We start from the raw sequence: 20047 nt of genomic DNA, 5'->3' as shown, positions 1-20047 counted from the left end.
TTACACCAGGGAATAGGGTCAGAATCATCAGCAAAAATTCAGSATTGGGGGCCTGTTTTAAGCCATCACACAGGTGGATACCAAGAGCTGACTGTTCTCGGGGAACTCATAATCTGGTTGCCAAATGTAGTTAAAATTGACTTCAAAGTTTGAGTGATGAAGTGAATCAAAGAATTGGGAATAAAGGAACAAGTGATAGTTTTCAGCATATAGCTTTTATTAACTGTAGACAAGTGCAATACAGAATGATTCATTCATATCTTACATTAAAATATTTATTGAGGYCGTTAGCCTGCATACAATATTAAAGCCCAATACTGAAGTGTGAATCACTTGCTTAATTCAATGTAGATGCCAAAACACAAGAGACTGTTACCAAATTTGAGGTGTGAGCCATTCTGTAGGGCCTCTTGTCTTTGCCAACCCTTGAACTACCCTGGTGGAGGGAAGTCCATCAGGGTCTCTCCCATATTTCCCAGATACTGTTTCTGGTGCCTTTGTGCATGCTCCAGCTCTCTGTTGGCACATGCTGAGGTATCATGGAGTCATGAGTGTGAAGGTGTGAAGAGGCCTTRAAGATCAYACAGTTCCACCTCRCCAGCCATGGGCAGGGATGCCTCTCACTAGACCAGGCTCCTCAGAACCCCATCAAACCTGGCCTTGAACACTRCCAGGGATGGSCCATCAGCTTCTCTGGGCAATGTCTKCTAGTACCTCACCACCCTCCCARTAAAGAATTTCTTCCCAGTGTCCAATCTAAACCTGCCCTCCCTCGGTTTAAAACAGCTGTCCCTTGTCCTGTCACGATATACCTTGGTAAAAAATCTGCCCTTCTTAAAAAGCCACCTTAAAGACTGAAAGGTCAGAGTAAGATCTCCCCAGAGCCTACCCTTCTCCTGGCTGCACAACGCCAGCTCTCTGCCTGTCTTCACAAGGGAGGTGTGCCAGTCATTCCAGCATCTCTGGACCAGCTTCAACAACCCCACGTCTGTCCTGCTAGGGATCCCTGTGCTGGACTGCACTGGGGTCTTGGGGACAGGAGAGTCACCTCCCTCCTGCTACTGTCGGGACAAGATCCTGTGAAAGGCAGACAGAACTGCAAAGTCTCACAGAGGTGACGTTTTCACATAATGACAGATTTATTAGGGCTGGAAGGGACCTCTGGAGATCAYCCAGTCCAACCCACCTGCCAAGGCWGGGTCAYCKMGTGCAGGGACACAGGAATGTGTCCAGGTGGGTTTTGAATRTCTCCAGGGACTGAGGTTCCATGTTCTCCCTATTCCAACTCTGCCACCCTCGGTGTAAAGCTGTTCTTCCTCCTGTTGAGGTGGAACTTCCTGTGTTTTAGTTCATGACCCTTGCTCCTCATCCTGTCACTGGGCAGCACTGRAAAGWGTCTGGCACCATCCTCCTGGCACCCACCTTTGAGATACTTGTATGCAATGCACTATTTGTATGCGATCCCCTCCGAGTCCTCTCTCTGCACACCAAACAGGCCCAGCTCCCGCAGTCTCTCCTCCTAAGASAGATGCTCCAGACCGTCCATTATCTTTGTGACCCTTTGCTGGATGCCCTCCGGCAGCTCCTTGTGTTCCTTGCCCTGAGGAGCCCAGAGCCGCTTCCCGGCCTGGCGGCTGCTCCCGCATCCCGCCTGTGCCGCGGGCCGGGCCCCGCGTTCCTCCGCGCCAGCAGGGGGCGCAGCCGCCGCCGCCGSCCGCCGGAGCCGCTCTGGCAGCGCCGCTTCCCGCGGGGTTCGGCCATGGCGGCGGGGGCCAGGAGAGCCGTGTGAGCGGGGCGGGCGGTGTGGGATGGGCCGGGATATGGGATATGGGATATGGGATATGGGATATGGGATATGGGATATGGGGTATGGGGTATGGGGCCGGGGGCACTCAGGGCGGCGGCGGGCTGTGGGCCGGTCAGCGAGTCAGCGGCGTGTCCCCGCAGGTACCCGCTGTTCCAGAGGGGCGGCCCGCAGCTGCGGATCTTCCGTCCCAACTTCTTCATGCTGGCGGTGCGGCCTGGCGTGCCCCAGCCCGAGGACACCGTCCAGTTCCGCGTCTCCATGGAGTGAGTGCGGGCACGGCAGCGGGGCTGGGAGGGCCGAGGGCTGGGACAAGGAAGGGGCTTCTGCCTTAGGGAGACCTTGCTCGTCATTGATTTAATGTCGAGCTTGGCGTATCTCCTCTCCTCGGGTGTTAGTGAGGCTCAGCCTTCCCTGGGACGGGCTTAGGAAGRAGGAAGTGCTTATGAATTTGATCCAGAGTGAGCAAGGTAGCATCCAATTATTTGTCAGGACTCTTTCAACCTGACCAGTGTGATGGCACGCGTTAGAGCCCACAAGCCTGTGGCAGGTTCTGATAAGATRAGCATCTCCTACTCAGAATAAAGAAGGACATCTCAGGTTAGGCAGTGAGAAAGCCTGYTGAGCACAGAATATACCTGACATTTTGAATGCTGAGTTTACGGAGGATAAAGTATTTGACAGTTGTTGCAGTTTATGGATTATAAATGGCTGTAGCAGTGTGTGGTCTAGGTTGAGTTTATACTTTCATGTAGCAAATCTGTCTTGGTTAAAACAAGAAGATGTAATTTATTCCACAGTATCAACTAGTCTCTGGTTTATTTTATTTAAATATTTACACTTTCTCTTCTTTCTTTCCCCAAAATGTTTTTTCCATGCCTAGAATGACAAAAGTGGATATCAGGAATTACCTTGAAAAAATATACAATGTGCCAGTAGCTGCTGTGAGGACCAGGATACAGTATGGTAAGTGCAGTTGAGTAATCCAAAGGGATGAACACAGCATCTCTGCACAGCTGGAGTAGACWTTACCTCTCAAAAGGTCTGTTAGATTTCAGCAGACTTTGGCTCCAGTGGTTCCAGGTGCAGTGATGACGTGTGTTAGCTTAGTTGTTTATTCATCCCATCAAATGAACATGCACCACTTCTTRTTTGGATGCTTTGATTAAATTGTGATGTAAGCTTCACTCTAAAAAGAAAAATCTGAATTTAAAAAGCCTARTCATCCTTACAGTTATCTGGCTTATGCTTTTGTAGTTGGTACTTTCTCCTTGAAGACCAGTGAGTAGTAATTAAACGTAATTTCAGCCATAGCCTTCATTTAAAAAATGAKCTGAGATTACTTTGCATGCACACAGAGGAGGTGTTACAGTATAACAAAAGGCAAAGTTTGTAGAGGAAAGAAAAACAGTATGTTGAATCATAAGATACTATCAGAAAAACAACTTGAAAAACTTTCAGATTTTTATCACCTGTTGTTACCAGATATCTACTTCAGACTTGAATGTTTCCATTTGTGCTGTTTCTCTCATGTGCAACCCATAGAAACAGCAACAAGAAACCATCCAAAACCTATGAAAACCCCAAAAAGAATCCAACCCCAGAGAAGAACATTCCTTGTTCAACTTACTATGAGCTCTGACTTGGAGGCAGAGGGACTCATCTCTAACTGACATAAGATAAATTTAGATAATGTCATCTTTACTTATGAATGCTTCTTTCCCTAGAACTTCTCTGACTGTAGTTTGGATGCAGTACAAAGTCAGGAACATTTTTCATTTATTTTTTCATGTTRATTTATCTTTTTGATTAACAGGCAGTGTAATTATTGAGTGGAGAGTGACTTATTGGTCAGGACATCTTTGATGGCTGGGTTTTTATTTTTCATATAATGACTCTCAGAAAGGAATTATGTGTTTATATTGGTAAGATTTAGGATGAATTAAAAAAGAGTAGGAAAAAGGACCTGAAGTAGTGAAAAATGGTGGATGAAAGAAGAAGCTTCAAAATAAGGTAAGGTTGTAAGGGATGTATCATCTGTAATATGCTTGTGTGAAAAACAGAATTAAATAAAGTCTTAAATATCAACCACATGTGGATCCACATAGCACTGAATAATACTCATGCTTGTCGGTTATAACCATTTTGTCCCTCACTACTAATTTTAAGTGATTGTGTATAGTGAGGGATAAAAAAGGGTTAGAATGCCTAATAATTTGAGAGCTTTAATGTCTGCTTGACATGCAGGGAGTAAGTTTTATTTCCCACACAGTTGTGACCTCCAACCTTGGAGAAGGTTGAGGTGCTTTGGTTTGTTTGGATGTGGAGTATAATTTCCCGGTGCAKAAACAGTAGATCCAGTTCATCAGCTGAATAGTAAAAATTGTCAAGTTTAAGACTGTTTAGTGGTGATTTTCTCCTTGTCTTTCTGGAGCTGTGGATGTTGGGAGGACAGTTTATCACCCCTGATTGCTCCCTGAGGGACTTTTCTCCTTGCTTTGCAGACTTTTTTTGTGAAGGCACAATGGCAGCRGACTGGTGATGCCTTGGTTCCCTCTTGTAAATGAGGAGAGCAGTGCCCATCAGTTTCATTAAATTTAATAATTGTGGTGCTGTGGTGGTAGTGAAGGAAGAGTATTTCTCTTAACAATAAATCAGAGCTAGCCAAGTCCCCTCTTCATCTTTGCCTTGCTTTGCAGAACTYAGAAGTCCTGGGAAGTAAAAAGTGGGATTCTCTATATTTCTGCAGGTGCAAACAACAAGAGGAATCACAGGAATCAGAGAGTGAAGAAGCCAGATTACAAGGTTGCCTATGTACAGCTGGTGAGTGAAGATGGATGCTTGTGAAGAAAGAAAGGGACTATTAACCAGCCAAGCTGAAAGTAATGTCCTGTGAATTGTCCTGGTTGACTATTTCTGCCAATCCTCTAATAATGACAATTTCTTTAACACATTACAGAAGGTAAAGAGATTTAAATGACTTGGGCTAAAGATCAAACTCAAACAAATGGTTAATTTTCAAGTCCTGTGTTGGTTTGAGGTGTCTCTGTAGGTTGTGGTCTGATGTCATAGGGTGCTKTTTTGCCAGAGAGTTTCATGCTGACCCTGTACTCTGTGCTGGAAGGTTCACGACTTGTGTGGTTGATTGCTGAAATGTCCAGTAAGTGAAAGAATATGTTGTGAGGGTAGGGAACTTCTTATTAAAGGTCTTTGGATTTCAGACAAGACTAAGGCTTATTCCTTGGAGGGCCTTTAGTCATGTCTAAACAAGCATGCTTTGTGGCTGAACTGGATTCTGAAACACGTTGGTTGCCCAGTGGAAAAGGAGCTTCATGTTCTTAAAAATTTCTTTCACAACAGGAGCATATTACAGTTAAGCCTTCTYCTGGGCTTACCTGTCTTGATGCAAAAAAGAAGTGCAACCAGTGATAGAAAATCCCTTCACATACCAAAATTACATACCAAAATTACATTGAAGGGATGCTGTTTATGGTTGTAAAACCATAAGCTCAGAATTGTCGTTGGCAGCACAACATCCCTGTGACTCCATCTTGAGACAAGGGTTCAATATTGGGGGAACACTCTGTGATCTTAAAGACTGGCTAAGGCTTCACTTGGACTTGGGGTCAAACTCAAGAGGCCCAAACAGTGGGAAATCTGATTTTTAGTATTTCAAAGTTCAGATATGCCTAGAAGTGTGTTCCTAAGCCTCTTCTGTGAAGGGGAGTGGAGAGAAAAGTGAGGATGGTGTGGTTTTTTAGACAGCTGTTACGTAATTTAAAAGAACAGTATGAAGTACAACTAGAAAGTTACAGTTGTATTTAGATGAGGACTAACTGATCTACTTTGCTAAAGTTCAGTGCTACTTCATCTGTGTGAGGATTTTACATTTTGATGGCTAAAATGCACATTCGTTTTTCAAGGAAGGGTCTGCTTTGGTGAGCAAATTCTCCCTCCTGGATTTTCTGTGCTAGATTTTTGTTTGCCAGAGACCAGGATTGTACAATTAGGAATTGAATGCTTGGAATTATGATGTTTCATCTCACAAGTTGCTTTCTCAGAGTATTGTTCCTTAGTAGGTAGTTGCAGGCACTTCCATTGCCACAGCCTCCTGCTAGTGACTAATTTGCTTTCAGAAACTTGTTTCCCAAGACTGAAGCAGACGTGTCTCTAGTGAACTGTAGTCACTTCTCAAATTTTATTTCACTGTAATGCAGTCTTGCATCCTTGGTCTGCTGAGTTGAGAAAGAAGTAGTCTGCAAGCCATAGATACTCAGGGGGAAGGAGTGGGAAGCAGAATGCTGCTGCTCTGTTGGAGTAAGAGACTTGTTTAAGGCACTGCCTTTGCACATTTATTTCATATTCAGCCTCTCAGCCTAGAATAGTTGCCATTACCTTGAGGGTTGCTCAGCAGAGGTGTGGAGATCTACCTAAACCAGCTTGGTATTGGAGGCAGGTGCACAGGAGTAGTTTGGTCATTTCTCAACCTCTCGTTTTGTCTTCTGGGCAATGGACTGTGGCTGAGGTCTCTTAGCGTATGGGACAACAAGAGTCCCTTACTGCCTTTTACTGTAGTTACCATAATAAATTCTTCAGGAATGCCATGTTTTCCATCTCTTCTATGAACAGGGTCAGGGGACCTCTTTTTGGTGGTGTTTTTCATGTCAAGGGAGGGAATCCTGACCATTTGCTCAACTCTTGCCAGTGAAGCTTGGTCTCTGTGTTTTTTCCTCACCTCATTCCTGGTCTGTTTGGTCACTTTTTTTCCCCGTTGTTGTTGTGGTCTGGTAATTCCATTAACGTTTAGGTTTCTTTATTCCTCCCCCTTTCTCTTTTTCCTTTTGTTTGTTGCTTTTCATCACTAGCTCTGATGTCTCAGACAATGAGCTCCCAGCTCTGTGTTCGCACCATCTTTAAACTGTGGGTGAAGCCAGAAACCAATTTAATTTCTGAATCCAAAGGGTTTGCCTTAGTTCTCATTCATGATGGTGTAATTCAGGCCATTACGGGCCCCATTCAGTCCATTGTTAGTATCTGCCTAATTTAGGAAAGTCTTTGGTAACCACTGTAAAATCCTTATTTTCATGAGAATTAGTTTTCATCTGCCATGAGTCAGAGTAGCTGGGCTTTCCCACCATTTTTACCAGCTGTGTTTTCTCTCATTAATCCAGTTTCAAGTTAAAACTGCTTATGACTGGAAAAAATGGATGTGTTTTTGGAAGGTCTTGGGTTGATCTTTCCGTTGCCCAGTAGGTGGCAGTATTGCTCTTTCCAGTATGACTTGGTCGCAGCTGTGGTGCAGTTTACCTGAATGAAATTGAGTTTATTCTCTTGACCAGCTACATTTCCCTGCTTCATAAAGCATCACCTTATGTGTCCCAGTGCAACACACRTATCCATTGACTTACTGCAAGTGTCTCAAAGGTGGAAGGTGTATGAAGTCATATTCAACATACCCTTAGGTGTCAGACTAGTGCCCCAGCTGCTGCACATGTAAGAATTGTTATCCTTTCTTTTCCAAATACTACTTCTTGGAGATTCTGAGTTGTTTACTTTATTCTCAGGCGGTAACTGGACAAATATGTGATCAGTCCAAGCATAATATTTTCACGCTAAAAAAATACTTCATATCATAGAAGGCTGTGGATCAACAATATCTTGCCATTCCACAGCGTGTCTGCCTTTTTTCCCCTTTTGGAATGTGATGAGAAAGGTTTAAGTTAGAGACTTGTGGTCCTGTGTATCAAATGCTACTTTTCTACACCGTTCAGTTTTTTAAATTAAAACCGAGTTTTATATCTTTGTAGATGGAATAAAATAATAGAGCAGCCTTTCTCCTTACTCAAATATAACTGTAATTATCACAATGAAAAGAAATAAAAAGAAGAAAACAAAGCCAGTGAGAAAGTTTGCAGTTGCAGTAATATCAGGGAAATTAAAAAAAAACAGCAGCATCCCCTCCTTGTCCTCCTTCAGTGTTCTCATTGGTTTAGCCTAACAGGTGTTAGTACCCGTGGGAGCACAACTGTAGACAAGCCTCTGGAATCCAGGGCTATTTTTAATTAAACCTGTTTTGAGAAAGCTGGTGGAGATGGCTGTAAAAGCGAGTCTGACCTTGTCAGCGTTAGGACTAACACCCATTTAGCTGCTTGAATGATGACACCGGTGGGAACATTTTTGCAAATGCTTTCTTCTCAACCCCTGTTTAGAGTATCCTGTACATTCATAGTAATTAATGTATTTGCACATCACATATGACAGCAGTTTTCTTTTGAATTCAGAGGCAACTTGGATGATCCATATGTGGTGTCATTCCTGAATGGATTTTTGAAGTTTTTTCTGTGCTGTTTTGCCATATGTTTTAGCATAAGATGTTACCACTGCAATAGTGAGAGAATTGTTCAAATGCACTGATTATTAAACTTAGCTGCATTTGCTGCTACTGCTGGACTGAATCCCATGCTTTTGGGAATCCAACATTTTTGTAGTTAATGATACAATAAACATCAGTTTTCTGCTAATTCCGAAGGACAGTAGTAAGAGCTTCACTTATCCAAATAACAGAAGATCTCACAGTTGTTTACATGATCGATGTTTGCTGCATCATTGCTGCACAGTAATATTTGTGCTGACCTTCCATTTCTAAACTTTTGAGGGATGCAAAGGTCAGAGAAGTCTAAGTGAATTTGTGCTTGATAATCCTTCCAGCAGTTTTCTGACGTGAGGCTCAACAGTGGAAGGGKCAGCACTTGACTTCACAGGCTTAATTATGGTCACTTGACCTCTCATTAAAATGAATGGAGCCAATTTGTATTACTCCATGTGATAACTCCTTAGACAGACTCTAAGAACAAGGTGTGTTTTTACACTTTCTAAGGACAAAAGCTTGAAATCTAAAGGGAAAAGAAATGTTTGATGCTTAGGTCATTTTTTATTGTGAAGGATGGTATTAGCATTTGAAAATGAATCCTCATAAGACCTTGTCTATATCTCACTTTACATTTGGGTAATGCTGAATTGAGGATTAGAGTTGTGCAGAAGTTTAATGGGTCCCATTTCTCTTATCTGAGCTCTGGACCACACATCTCGCTTCTGCATAACCTTAGAATTTGTAAGAAAAAGGCAGGTCTCTGGGAAGACCCTAAATGGAGAAGASCTATGCATAAAATCATCAGGTTGCCTCTATTTTTTTAGGTGTTCAGTGCCACCTCTCTGACTTGCTTGTTTTGGGGGGTTTTGTTCTTTTTTTTTTTGGTATTGTAAGGCTTCTGTTAAGAGTGAGGTGAGCACATGATGGCAGAGCTTAATTCTGACAAATTCCAGAGTATCAGGGGATCACTTCACCTGTGTGAAAAAGATCTTTTGCTCTTGGTGCACCACCAAGTTCCAAGACAGACTAAATTATCGAAGCAAAATTTTTTTTTCCGGTGTCTGTCTCTTTTGCAGGATTTTCTTTTAGCTCAGCTATGTTGAGTATAAAGGTGGTGTTACTTTCTCCCCCTTTCTCTGTCTGTCTAAGGTAATTATGCTGGCAGAAGTTCTAAAGTAGAAGCAAGTTCTAGTCTTTTTAGAGGTTACTTCATTTTATGAGAATTTCAGTAATTCAGCAATTGAGAGGAATACCACGGATAAACAGTTTGCAAAAGGTGAAACTGAAAAAATGCAAGGTTTTCAAGTAAGCCAGAATCTTCCTTTCCAGTTGAATATGCCAGCACTTCATGTTCTAGAAGTTTGTAAATCAGATAAACCCTGATGAACTTGGTAACAATTGTTTGCTTTATTCCATTGAGGATTTCATTCTGAGGATGCATTTATCATATGGTTGTCAAATGGTTGCTGTGTGGAAGGGAAAACTTTTGCAAAGAAAAAGTGTAAGAAAAAGCAGCACTGTGTAAAGGAGTGACAATCCCGCTGTTCCTTTGGTAGGCATTTTCTTGAGGAGGTTGCATATGAGCTTGAACCTCAGTAGCCTCTGGCATTATGTGGAAGATGCACTGAGTGTAAATATGCCTGGACAGCTTCACAATCCTTTCTGTAAGTTGATGCTTTTTGGTATTTTTTAAATTTTGAAATACCCAAGATACAGGCTTCTTCTGAAAACCAGCTACTGAGCATGCACAACAGCTATTTTTCATACAGCTTTCATCACTCCAGAGCCTTACAGTGCAGTATTACTGCAGAGTATTGTTACTTAGGATTTATCAACCTTCAGTTCTCAGGGTGTAATGTCTTGGCTGTTTTGAATCATGTTTGGCTGCCAGCCAAAATCAGAATTTCTTCACAAAACAAGAGCTGGAAAGAGCCAACTTGTCTGTGCTGATTTTGATTTATTAAAAGACTCCAGATACAGATTGACATTTTCAGCTCAATATTTGACTTTCACCAGCCTTGAAATGGGAACTGTGAGCCCTTTGATAAACAGCTTGAAGGTTTGTCTGGTTTTACTACAGCCTCTGTGTATATATTTTTTGTTTTCTTCCGTCTTTTTAAAATAATAGCTGTTTTGCAATGCTTAGTGAATTACCATGGATGTTGTTAGTATGCTTTAGGGACAGCTTTCCTTCATTCTCCARTAAGGGAAATGCATTGGTCCTGGAAGCGTACCAGAATGAAAGTGCTGCATAACAAGAGCAGTCCCTTACTACACTGTTACCAATATAAATAGTTCTCAGATTTTCAGTGGAGGTGGTGTGCCTACCATGTTAGCTAGTCTGAGTTGTTTTCTGACTTGTTTAACTAAAATGGCTTCCTCTCCAGGGCAGATAGGTCTTKAGTAGTGTCTGTTCTGTAGGTACCACAGGACTGTAGGTACCACTGTGGTACCTGCCCACAGCGCTGTTAACGCACAGCAATTTTTTGTAATATTGGCAATTTTTTTTCCAAATGCTTCAGTGTGCTAAAATCCTGGGCAGTGCTTGATGGGGTGCTTGTTACTGACCCTACTAYAGGAAGAGGTTCAGTAGGCTGCAGCTTTGGGCTTGCTCAAGGACGCTGGTAAGGCCAGTTTGTGTGCCAGGAAATGGGACTGTGCTTTAACTGTCAAAGGACAGCTATTACAAGGATACCTGTTGGTAATTTAGAGGTACAAAAGAGCTGAAACCCCAGGCTGCACACCAGTGGAAAGGAAAACCTTGATATGTTCCAGTTGATCTTATCCAGGCCAGAATCAAGGAAAGAGCAATGTACACAGCAGCTCTCTTGTTGTTTTTGTAGTATGGTCAGGCTCTAAGGGAACCCCCAAGAAGTATGCACTACAAAAACAACCGGAACATTGCTGGGTAGAGTTGGTATTTTGTAGATTCCAGTCTGGATAATCTCATCAGGGATAAGTCATGCTTTTTTTCTCTCCAAAGCATATGAGGTTTAGATTTTTTCACACCTGTTATTTTCCAGGCTGAATGTATGTGATTAGATGAAACATAGCACACATGCAGCTGGGTGAGGGACGTGTTGACGGTTCTATTGAATTTATTTATGTCATATTTTGGAGCCCAAAGAGTAGGTATGTTGGGGAAAGCTCCTTCATGTAGGGGAAGGCTTCTTTCATGTCCTTTGTGGAACCATTTCATAACTGAGCTTCTTGTTTGGTTTTATTTATTGCATAAATTTAAAGACTGGCTGATTGGAAAAAAAATAAACCCACCTGTTTTCATCTGAAGCAGTTAAATGTTTTTATTGAGATTTCTGTATGCAGAGTACTGCCAAAGAAGTTAATGTATGGTAACATTTGTAAGTATTTTGGAGAGTAATTTTAGAGTGCTGAGTGACCAGTTACAACTTTTAGTTTTCTAGGTCTTATCTAGGAAGGGCTGATATTGTTGGGTTTAATGAAGTTGTGCTTAGAGCAAACGCCACTAAAAATAAGTAGGTAATGTTAATGGGATAGTACATTTCCACAGAAAAATGGTTTCCTGCTGTTAGATAAAAACCAGAAACCAAGCAAATGTTTGTTTTCCAAGTGGGAGACATAGATATGATGATGATGTTTCACTAAAATGACTTGTCTGTTAGGCAGAGTGACTGATGCAGATGTAATCACTTTAATCTCATTAGTGATATATTAGACAGATTGTTCCCACTGTAATTGTTTTAAACCATAGTCTTTATGTCTGTTGATAAGAGACCTCTGATATCTGTTATTCTGTATTCCCACATTACACCCTACAGTAACAGCTGCTAGGACTGTTTTCTCTTATCCTTAGCTGAGATCTAAACAACTACAACCACTACTCATATCCTGAGTGTTAACATAATGAATGCCTGCTCCACTGTGTATTTCCCTGGTGATGTTACTTTAACAAAATCACTTATTTTGACCATCTTGCTTTCACTGTGTGACTCGACTCACACAACATCTCTCAGCTGGTTCAAAGTCTTTGAAGAGATGTCCATCTCCTGATCATTCATCTGTGAAAAAAAAAAAAAGATGGCAGTATCTTAAGTAGCACACAGAAAAGGAGAGGCTGAAAGTTAGCTTTTGGGAGTAAGGGAAGTACATGTGTCTTGGGGGCATGGGTGGAAAGAGATCTTGGGAGGTCACGAGGTACCATTTTGCACTAGCTGAAAATTCAGGGTGGTCTTTTGCTGAAAGTGTATGCATCACAGCTACTGCAGAAAGGCTGGAATGTCTCTGACCATTTGTTTTCTCTTTAGGGCCAAGGACAAACCTTTCAGTTTCCCAACCTATTTCCAGAGAAAGAACAAGACACAGAAACTCGCACTTTCGATGACTTCAGGGATAAATTTTTGGAGAAAGAGAAGCAGAAGCAGGAAGGTGACCCCAGACGAGGTGGAGTCCCTGACTGGTTTGGACTTTGATGCAACAAGCCAGCTGCCTTCCTTTAGACTCAGAGGGATTTTGGTTAGTGCAACTTGCACTCTTCCCTTCTCGTGATGACGGAATGTTTATTCTTGAGCAGCCCTTGCTAGTGTGTCTTTTTTTTCTGGCTGTTTGTGCATGAGTACAACAAAACAGCCCTGAAGAAATAAAAAGGTAAAATAACTCTGACTGCATCAGGTCTTTTCTGTGAACTTGCGGACTATTTCTAAAATGTGGAATTCCTTGTTGTCATTTCTGACTATGAGAGTGTCATTGTGTTTACCTTCTTTGTGCTGCTGTGGGTTGTTTTGAGTAGAAATGGATGGCATTTACTTTATTTGAATGTGTGTAGTTTATATGGAATAGAAAGTATAAAAGTCAAGATAGATTAGTCAGAGGTGGACATTAAAGTGTCGATAACTAAACTATAGGCTCAGGACACAGGGTTCCATTATTGTGACTTACTGTGTCCTACTATCCTAGTGCCTTCCTTGCAGTGACCCCTCCTTTCCTGGAGAAGTGCATGTGATCTTACAGTATTCTGGAAAGAGTTGTGGGGCATTTTGGGGACAGGGTTTATGGGACAGGTTTGTGACTAGGCACATATGTGTTTGATCCCTTTAAGCATCAAAAAACAGACAAAGGTGTACATCTCTCCTTGCTGTTGTGCAGTGCAGGTAGCTGCCTTCTGTGACCAGCCTGCCTTAGGAATGTTTACTGGYATGGTTATGCTGGTATTCCTTCCCCTCTCTGCAGCTACCTTGCAATGCTGGCAAGTGTCCTGTGTGGACACAGTTGTATTGGCATAGAAATGCTTCTGCCAGTGTAGCCTGTTTTGTGCTGAAGACTAATAAAAAGACTCCTTTTACTTTTTCTGGTGTAACTCCCTCTACTTCAACTTGCTGATGCCAGGGCGGTAGTAGAACTTGTCTAGGCCTTCTGGACTGCCACGTTCAGTGTTTACACTTCTTGGCTCTGTGGCTGTTTCACTTTGCTCTGATGAGACTATTTCCTCTTTGTCAAGTAGTGTGCTCTGCCGTGGTGTCAGAAATAGTGGGGGAAAAAGAAGGCTAGGAAGGATTACACCACAAAAGGGGAAGGGTATTTCTGCAGGTTGTTTRCTGCAACACAGCACATGCAGGGTTAAATGTATAGCTAATGTTCCTCTGGCTTTTGATTTCTGCCACTTGGAGCAATTGGCAGGATAGTGAATGAGCCCATGCCTTCAGTGCTTCTACCCGGGTGCTCTCCTTTATTGTTCTGCATCTGTACTTCTTGTTTGGACATCTAGCAAGATGTTTACAAGGAAACAGCTGTTCTCCAGAGACTCAATCCAAGTAGGATTTTACRCACCCCCTTCTGTTCATTAGTCACCTCTTTCTCCCTGCTACTTTCCTTGTGCAYGACAGTCCACCTCCTTCTGTGGTTTATTGCTTACACCCCGCTCTTTGTCCACTTTCCAAGGGGGATCATGTATGATCTAAGTTAGTTGGTACTTAAACAGAGAGATGCTCTTAGAGAGGAGGGAGATAAGGGAGGATTTGCTATTCCCAGCCTGCCAGCAGAGTTACAATAGTAGATGTGGAAAAATACTGACTTGACTGAAAACAGTTCATATGTTTGGCATATCTGCAAAGGCAACACTTCCAAAGTTTTGTAGTGACATGCGAAACACCAGGTTAAATGAGGCCTGCAGGATGTAGGCCACCCTACAAAAGTAGGATGATTGAATTTGTCTAGGGGTAAGGGTCTCTCCTCTGCTATACACAACCTCCTCTTCTCCCCTCCTTTGTCTAATACATTTTTAAAGGGGTTGTTTCACAGATCAGTATGGAGATGACCTATATTGCAACTTGGGTTTTGTTCCCTCAATATAATCTTACTGAGTGTGATGTTTTTTCTTCACTTTCATTTTTGGTTATCTCCGATGTAGGTAACACCATCTTTTTCACCATGGTGAAGATAGAAAGACCTAATCTAGTGCTGCCATAAGTCTTCCTAACTGGTTGGTCAGCCTTGAGCAAGCACACAGTCAGGTATGTTAGCCCTGGATAAATGAGGCTGCATTAGATGTGTTAGGTGTAACAGCAAAAGTAGATTTAACCATCACCCTCTGCCTTCCCTGTTAATGATCAGGAGGAGTCAACTTCTGGGCTAGTGTTGAGGATGAATAAAATTTATTTGCAGTCCCAAATATGCTCTAGGTTCAGTAAATGTCAAAAGCTGCTGTGTAGGTCTACCATGCTTTGCTACTCTGATTTCTCCATGGGCAGTTAATCTCTAGCTCAGGTTCAAGGCAGGTTTCTGTCTAAAGTGGCACAAAAGGGAAGAAACAGAGATACAAGAGATACAGAGATACACCCAAGTCTGTATGAAGTGACCAAATCCAGGCAGATACTTGAGCTGCTTAAAAGCAGTCATGGAATCCTATAGAAGGGTTTGAGTTAGAAGGGACCTAAAAGGTCACCGAGTTCCAAGCCACTGTTTCTGGGCTGGGACTTAATACTCAATGTTACCAGCTACCTCTAAAACTATTCCTGTGAAGTTAAGGTAAGATTAAAAAGGCAAAAAAGTCTCTGACCCAACATTATTTTTCTTTAATGCTCTTGACTTTAATGCCATGAAAGTGGGAGTAAAAAGATCTCGAGTCTTTCCTAGTCTCTTGTTGAGCAGTGTTTCTGAGGAAGTGCTAGTGGTTAATATGGTCTGGTGCTTCAGCGCTTCATAAATCCCATCCCCCAAGCTTTACAGGTGGGCTAAAAGATAACAGAGATGATACTTTAATACCAGGCACAGATTGTATCAGATGTACTGAGAGAAGTACAGCAAAAAGCGCTGAAACTAGGACAGGGACTCAGAGTTTTTTCTGAGTTTTGTTCAATGTGCTGTGCTCCTTCCAGCACATCCTGATGTTTGTTTTGGGTGATGTAAAGGATCAGCAGCTCCTGTGAAGTCCCATCTAGCCCTGCTGTCAGAGGTGTCRAGCTGTCCTTGGCTATGTCAGCGGCCATACCTGTGGGCCAGGGATATGGATATACATGTGAATAACTTCTCCAAGGACCAGAGTAGTGACTTGGTTGAAGAGACTGATGTTCACTGTGGTGCAGGAGAAGCCATGTCCTGTGCTTGGCGTGCACAGCTCTGCAGCTGCTGGTTTCTCTGACGTGCAGGGGAGATGCTGAACGCAGTTTCTTTCCTCTCTGAACGTGTGCAACCCCCCAAAGAGAGTAGAGTGCTGGAACAGCCAGCAGATGTGCAGTTGGCTGTGATGGCCGATCTGGTGGAGAAAGGCATCTGGCTATGCTAAGTGCTATCCCAGCAATACCAACCAGCTATGATGAGCACTGTCCCAGCAGACACTTCACAATTACTTCTGATTTTYTGAAACAAACCAAAATGGCTGCATAGAGAGTGCAGACGTGTCTGACTCACCTAACATTACACCTTAGAAAAGAGTTTTGTGTTGTAGGTAGTGCTCTGATGGGTGYTAGGGAGAGGTTCCTGCAGATAACAAAATCACTGAGTTTTATAACCATTTCTCATTAGCCAACCCTTGCTATATGACCTCAGAGAGTGCAGCTCAGCTGTTAAGTGGTTAGACATAAAGCTCTTGTAGCTTTATCTTCTGTGTTACCCAAACTATAGAATCATAGAATAGATTGGAAGAGAACCTTTAATAATTATCTAGTGCAACAATCTTGTTATGAGCAGGGATGTCTTCAACTAGATCAGGTTGCTCAGAGCCCATTCCAACCTGTCCTTGAATGTTCCTAGGAATGGGGCATCCCCCAATTCTTTGGGAAACCTGTTCCAGTGTTTTACCTTCCATGTTGTAAAATTCTTCCTTTTATTTAATCTAGATTGACCCTCTCTTAGTTTCAAACCATTATCCCTGGTCCTATTGCAGAAGACCCTGTTAAAAAAATCCGGCCCCATCTTTCTTATAGGCCCCCTTTCAGTACCTAAAGGCTCCAGTAAAGTCTCTACAGAGTCCTCTCCAGGCTGAACAACCCCAGCTCTCTCAGCCTTTCCTCAGAGGAGAGGTGTTCCATCCTTTAATCATCTTCACACCCCAGCTCAGGAGCAGGATCTTGCACCTGGCCTTGCTGAATCTCACAAGGTTCCTATGGGCCCACTTCTTGATATTGTCCAGGTCCCTCAGGATGGCATCCAGTCCTTCAGGTGTGTCAGTGCATGACTCAGCTTGGTGTTGTTCTGCAAACTTGCCGTGGGTGCACTTGTTGCCATAGTTTATGTCACTGATGAAGATATTGAACAGAACCGGTCCCGGTACGGAGCCCAGAGGGACACCACTGTGTTAAAGATTAGGTGTGACCTGCACATGGTGGCATCAGTTTTTACAGTGCTGGCCATCATTCCCTGTTTRTCAAGCTACTGATAGTTAAAAGACAGAAGGCTAAATTACAGGAAAGAAGTAAGTGGATTCCAGAAAAGGTACATGCTAATCCTGTTAAGAAACGTWCTTGTTCTGGGCAAAGGAAGGGTGAAGCACAGGGAAAGTAGATGGCTGGCTTTCATGACTGCAYGTGCCTGAGGATGGGTAGTCCAGAGTTTCTGATACCTGCTTCCTTACCGGCATCCCCAAATTATGCATTGAGTGTCAGAAAAAATGTATTCAATTTGATTTGATCCACTGTTGACCCACTGCCATTAGCAGTGCTGAATGAATGAAGCAGTAGGAGAATTTGGCTTACTTTATCCGAGGTGGATTTGCTGTGAAAAATCTCTTCATGGCTGGGGAATTCCTCCTCCATCCAGTTATCCCAATGACATCAAAGTAGGGGGTTTTATTGCAGGAAAACTSTTTTACTTATTTGAATTTTCAGGTTGTAGGACAGACTATTGCTGCTTCAGCTCTGGCGTGTTTGTGGAACAGCTTGCAGAGAGTGGTGAGGGTTGGATAGAGGACGTCTACTTAGTGTATGCAACAGGACAAGGTACACAAAGCAAGCACTATTTTTCCTGGGAGGACTGAAAGCTGTAAAACCGTTATCTTTACAATGCTGCTTTCTCCTGGAGTAGAGTTCAAGGACTGCTCAGAGTCTAATTTAAAGTCGTTGTCTGAGAATGACTTTCCAGAGTGGCTTATATGCCAAGGCTCCTAGGTACCAGGGCTAAAAAGGAACATTGTGGCAATCCCTTTTGACCTCCTGAATGACACACACCATAAAATTTCATGCTGTACTTTCTGTGCATAGGCCAGAAGTTTGTGGTTGAATGTTACCTGGAATAGATTTCCAGGCTTGAACTTGACAAGCATTGCAGGACCAAGTCATTTTCCTTGAATAAGCTGGGCCCAAACAGCATGAAAGTCACCAACATGTTGTCATTTGTCCTGTGAATTACACAAAGTGGTTGTAATGGGGAAAAGTGCGTGTTGCTGCTCAGAAATCATGTGTTTGTAGAGAAGAGGTAATTTCTGTAAATACTGTTTTCTTTAAATGCAAAGGGTTTTAGACTAGATAAGATGACATAGTGGTTGAGCCATTTCTTCTCAAGTGATTTATGACTATTTAGACAGCATTTAGCTCTTTGTGTATAATATGGCTTATCAAAGTGTGTGCTGCTGTTGTGGACACACCCAGCTTGCAGAATTTGGGAAATACACCACAGTAACTTATTCTGTGGCTTGGGAACCCAGTAATTATAGCCTGGTGTAAAAGTAATGGTTTTTAATTACAAAACAGGACTAATTATCAGTCTCTTAATCTTTTCTGCCTTCAGCTGTTAGAAAATACTGCAAATAAAAAGTGATTAAGATTTTGGAGARTTTGTGCAGTGTAGAATTAGGCAGTGCATTTTCTTCTGTGGTGACTGGAATTTTGGAGAGGTCACACACAGTGTTCTAGACAGGTAGATCTTGCTTGAGATCTGGCCCTTAGTACTATCTTTAATTTTCCAAAGTTCTTGTTGTAGGTGTCATACCAATGTCAGTGATTCAAGGCTTGGAAAACTTCCRTTCCTAAAAAAAGGCTTGGGAAACTCCCTCTGTTGATTTGTGATTTAGAAGTATTTTGACTCTTGTCTGTCTGTATGTACCTGGAAAAGAAAAATTTCTCAGAGGCAGAGCATAGTTTAGTGTAGCTAAACAAGTGAAATGAGCAGACTAGAAAGGGAAGGGCTGTGAGGTGGACAGAGGGAGAAGSCAGGGAGTTGTTCTGGATCATGTCTGTGTGGTGCATGGCTCGTGAGCCTGCGCTGGAAGCACAGTGCTATTGAAGGTTTTGGAGGTCATGAAGGGAGCCTGCTGCAGATTGAGCYGTGCCAGCACTTGCACACATGGCAAACCCAGTGTGTGGTGTCTCACAACAGCTGTCAAAGACTGGTCGTCATACCCAGAGTCTCTAAACATCCTGTTTATCCTTGCAAGGAGGAACATTTGATTGAAAGATAAATACCAAAAAAAAAAAAAATGAAACAAAACCCAACCCCAAAACTGGTGCTAGGAACAACATTTGCCCTTGGGCTAACAAACCTGAAAACAAAAGAAAATAAACATAGGATGGAGGCAAACACATTTCCACACAAGCCCAAATTCTAAAAAGGATTTAGGAGCTGAGCTTGTTTTGGCATGCTTGAAAAAGAAAAAGCTGTCTGGGTGCCAGGATTCTTAGGGCTCTGTATGTGTGTGTGTGCATCAGGGTAAAAGCACAGRAAGAGATGGGGTGTCTGTGGTGATGTGAGAGGAAAATGGCAGACATTGGAGCTGCCAGAAAGCTTTATGCAGGGTCACCCCTGGGGCATAGCTTGAACATTTTAATTTTTTTTGTAAATTAAACATGCCAAGAAAAAAATCTTCGGGTTGGCAGCAAGATTTTTTTTTCTTCTTCTCTCTCTGTTTGTTGTTCATTTGTCACTGCACGGGAGGTCTGTTTACTTTGCTCAAGAGAATGAGGGACTCAAGAGACACTGCTCTGCATGCAAAGTTTTTATGGAAGGGACTAGAGGAAGAGAAGGGCAGGAACTTTCAAGCCTTTTGAAACAGAGGTGGACTGTTTCTTTTGCATTTTTGCCCAATGTATGTTGGGCCTGATGCTGCCACTTCTTGTGGCAGACATAGCTGGGCCCTGAACTTCAAAGATGGGTCCAGTTTTTAAGGGCTGATCAGGCAAATCTTTACAAGATCAGTGTGAGGGGACCTAAGGAGCCCTAAGACTTGATGKTGAAACTGAGTAGCTCTCTAATGTTGTGTGCTCCCCACTCTGCTCATGGGATCTCTCCTGGTAGGTTGCTTTCAAACTGGAGATGGAGCTCCTCTCTCCCAGCACCTCCCTGTTGACTCTTCTGAATGAAGTTTCGGATGAATTCATGAAYGTGCCATTAAAATAATCTCATGGATGAGCCAAGGCAGCCCTTCATTCCAGGGATTTCATATTTCGAAGGGGACTTTTCCAGAGCTGTGT

At 42.7% G+C, this 20047-nt stretch overlaps 1 protein-coding gene across 1 annotated transcript; it reads left to right on the top strand.

The window, feature by feature from the left end:
• Window positions 1-1714: 1714 nt before the first annotated feature.
• On the top strand, window positions 1715-12807 carry MRPL23 (mitochondrial ribosomal protein L23). Its single transcript, XM_057372155.1, has 5 exons — window positions 1715-1785; window positions 1948-2070; window positions 2688-2770; window positions 4554-4627; window positions 12458-12807. Exons 1-5 carry the CDS (start codon window positions 1760-1762, stop codon window positions 12620-12622), a joined length of 471 nt encoding a protein of 156 aa, XP_057228138.1. The 5' UTR covers window positions 1715-1759; the 3' UTR covers window positions 12623-12807.
• The last annotated feature ends 7240 nt before the right edge of the window (window positions 12808-20047 follow it).

The sequence above is a fragment of the Malurus melanocephalus genome, unplaced genomic scaffold, assembly GCF_030028575.1.
Source record: "Malurus melanocephalus ecotype Western Australia unplaced genomic scaffold, MMel_1.1 scaffold_165, whole genome shotgun sequence".
NCBI lineage: Eukaryota > Metazoa > Chordata > Aves > Passeriformes > Maluridae > Malurus > Malurus melanocephalus.
The sequence above is the reverse complement of the archived record's forward strand: the minus strand, read 5'-3'. Positions and strand labels throughout refer to the sequence as shown.

What these genes read in the sequence shown, in the direction of transcription:
- MRPL23 (XM_057372155.1), top strand. Translation starts at nt 1,760, where the DNA reads ATGGCGGCGGGGGCCAGGAGAGCCGT. An exon ending in GAGGACCAGGATACAGTATG is followed by an intron (nt 2,771 to 4,553) that starts GTAAGTGCAGTT and finishes ATATTTCTGCAG; the next exon opens with GTGCAAACAACAAGAGGAAT. An exon ending in AGGTTGCCTATGTACAGCTG is followed by an intron (nt 4,628 to 12,457) that starts GTGAGTGAAGAT and finishes TTTTCTCTTTAG; the next exon opens with GGCCAAGGACAAACCTTTCA.